Raw genomic sequence first — 2,557 nt, 5'->3', positions numbered from 1 at the left:
TCCCGATTTTACCACCCGTCTTGAAACACGGACCAAGGAGTGTTAGGATGTTGCGGGTTGTTCCATTGAATTGAGTAGCATTCGTGTCTGAGCAAGACTGACTCTCTTTTTTAAGATCATTAGGCCTTCCTTTCAGAACTGATTTACGTGCTGAGTAAACCAGTAGAGCAAAGTTTTCCCTTTTTGGTCTACTGGAGATTTCTGTTCTCCATGACGTTGCCTTAGGACACCTGTGGTTTGTTATAACAGATGTACCGCCCCAGCCAAACTCCCCATCTGAGAATGTCTCTCTGAGCATCGTTCGTCGCATTGATGAGGCTTTAATGTTGTAGCATGCATTGTACGCACTATGTATGCTAACACAAGGGGGATACAGCGATCTGGGAGCAGCCGCACATCTGGATTCAATGGTAATGTGGTGGGTAGCGTGCGCCCTGGACCCGAATTGCATGCTGGATAAGACTTGGACGCCCACGGATAGATGGCACACAGGCAACCCCTCGATAAGCAAGGGCCGGAAGTACCGTTTGCAATGTTTCGACCTTGGAAAAGCGCAGACCATACCAGCGAAGGCCAATACGCCGAAGCTGGTGTGTCCCAGGTCGGATCAGTCGTCGCTGAAGGTGCTGTGTGTCAACGCCAATGGTAAGATGCACCCTGTGCCTTCAGTTACTATGGTCAAGAGAAGGCCAACAAAAGTCTACAGGGACAAATGCTATCGAAAGCTGGCGCAGCCTTCCTAGACAAACCAGGGGACGCCTGGCTTAGGCCGTCCCCCACTATGCAGGACGTTTTAACGAGAGTCGTTGTTGGCAACGGGTATCGGTCTGGAGCACAGGTCATGATTTAAATGATCATTTCTGTGATTGCATATGATATTACAACCAACGTCCTTCAAGTTTTATGGGTCTTGGATTCTTTCCAGCCTTGTCACAACAGGACTACAAAAGCGGGGAACCTCCTCGATTCCTCGGAACCTCGGTACATCGAAACGACGCCAGCAGCTTAACAACTGTGTTTCTGAGCTACTACAGCTCGGAGACACTCCCGTCCCACTACGCTCCCACAACCTACCCAAGTGGTTTGCGAATTACCGTCTACTACTGGCCCCTTCCTGCGGGCAGGACATCACTCCTATCTTCTCCAATCAAATCAGAGATCTGCTGAAGCAGTTGGCTGACCTGATCGGAAAACGGAGAGTCTTTACGCCTAAAGCTATTGATGATATTATGCATGTCGCCTTAGGCCCTGCACCCACCCCTGGGCATGTGGATTGCCTGTCCACTTGTTTTCCACTTGCATGCACCGTTGGAAGCTACTCGGCCAGGTTTAGACGTCATGACAAGTTCGTCTCGTGGGATTTCATCAAGTGCCAACTATTGGCTAATGCACTGCCAAAACAGTGCGAGTCTATGCTCGCAGAGAGCAGGTCAGTATTGCTAATCAAAATAATGGATGTGATTTCCTTTGTCTCTCAAGGCGCCTATAATGCTATTGCCCGTTTACACGACTGGTTCATAATGGATCTCGAGTGCTTTCTTGGCATGACATCCAGCTCGGAGGAGAAGGCTGCATTCATTGGAGATTTCCTTGAGGTGTTAGCCTGCTTTCAGGTGCCCCTATGTGAGCCTACAGAAGCCTACCTGTATCGATTTTTCACGTTCGCATTCCTCAGTCTGGACCAGGTTCACAGTCGAACATGGAAGTCGACCAACCCAATGGCTGGATGGCGAGGGATTGCCATTGCCATGACGATCAACGAGCTGGAGCGTGTGCTGTTCAAGCCAGAAACGGCGTTCCACGTGCAACAATATCTAAAGGCCACGCTGGAGACTGGATTCCAGTTCGGAAATCAGATTGCACCCTATATACCAGATGGTGTCATCCCTCCCGCTCCTAAGGACCTCCCTGAACCTGGGTCTTTCATTGTGGAAAACGGATTGTTGGGTCTGCTAACACAATTTGAGTGGCTGAATCCAGACGGATGCCTGGAGATTTCTCGGCCTGCCTTTGTTGCGTGCATGCCAGATTCCCTCGAATCTCTGGTAAAACAAGCCACGAAGGAGTACAAGAAGGCAACTCGTCTGGTGAATAAGACCCTGAAACTGGTAACGGAGTTGGCTGTTGAGGAGGGCATTCAGCTCCCCGAGGAGGAAAATTCCCGTCTCCTTGATGACATAGCCGACTCCGACCGCAGAGGGGTCATGTCCCGGGCCTGGGAGAGCAGCCCCATCAAGGGGAGTGTGCCCCCTATGATTGTCCAATTGACATCGCAACCTCCGCTTCCCAATGTATTAAAGGTGCCGAAAGAAAGCCCCATAGTGGACTTTGTGCGTGGCACTGTAACCACAAATCCCAACCAGGTGGAGACCTACGCGCTGCTCTTGCTCGCTGGCGAGGCCCTCCTCAGTCTTTTCCGCGATGACTCCTTCAAGGATATCATCGATTGTGAGACGGCCGTGGCGCGTATGGAGAGGGGGCTGTCTCAGTTAACGGAGAGGTTGCCGAAGGGCAGCTCCGTCCTTATTGAGCAGCTGGCCCTTGATGCAATGCGCAC

At 51.2% G+C, this 2,557-nt stretch overlaps 2 protein-coding genes across 3 annotated transcripts; both read left to right on the top strand.

Annotated features, from left to right (window-relative positions):
- Positions 1-413: 413 nt before the first annotated feature.
- Positions 414-743, top strand: KVP17_002926 (uncharacterized protein; the record flags this gene model as incomplete). Its single annotated transcript, XM_068519679.1, has 1 exon — positions 414-743. The coding sequence occupies one exon, from the start codon at positions 414-416 to the stop codon at positions 741-743; it is 330 nt and encodes a 109-aa protein (XP_068372079.1).
- Positions 744-872: 129 nt separating this feature from the next.
- KVP17_002925 (uncharacterized protein) lies at positions 873-2,557 on the top strand (the record flags this gene model as incomplete). Of its 2 annotated transcripts, XM_068519678.1 has the most annotated exon segments (2): positions 873-2,448; positions 2,454-2,530. In XM_068519678.1, coding segments are annotated over 2 exon segments (1,653 nt in total).

Source organism: the organism of the source record quoted next, assembly GCF_019968985.1.
Source record: "MAG: Porospora cf. gigantea B chromosome Unknown PgB_NODE_739_length_11557_cov_501.153_9001-11557, whole genome shotgun sequence".
NCBI classification, from domain to species: Eukaryota; Apicomplexa; class Conoidasida; order Eugregarinorida; family Porosporidae; genus Porospora; species Porospora cf. gigantea B.
Note: the sequence above shows the minus strand (reverse complement) of the source record. Positions and strands in the feature narration are given on the sequence as shown.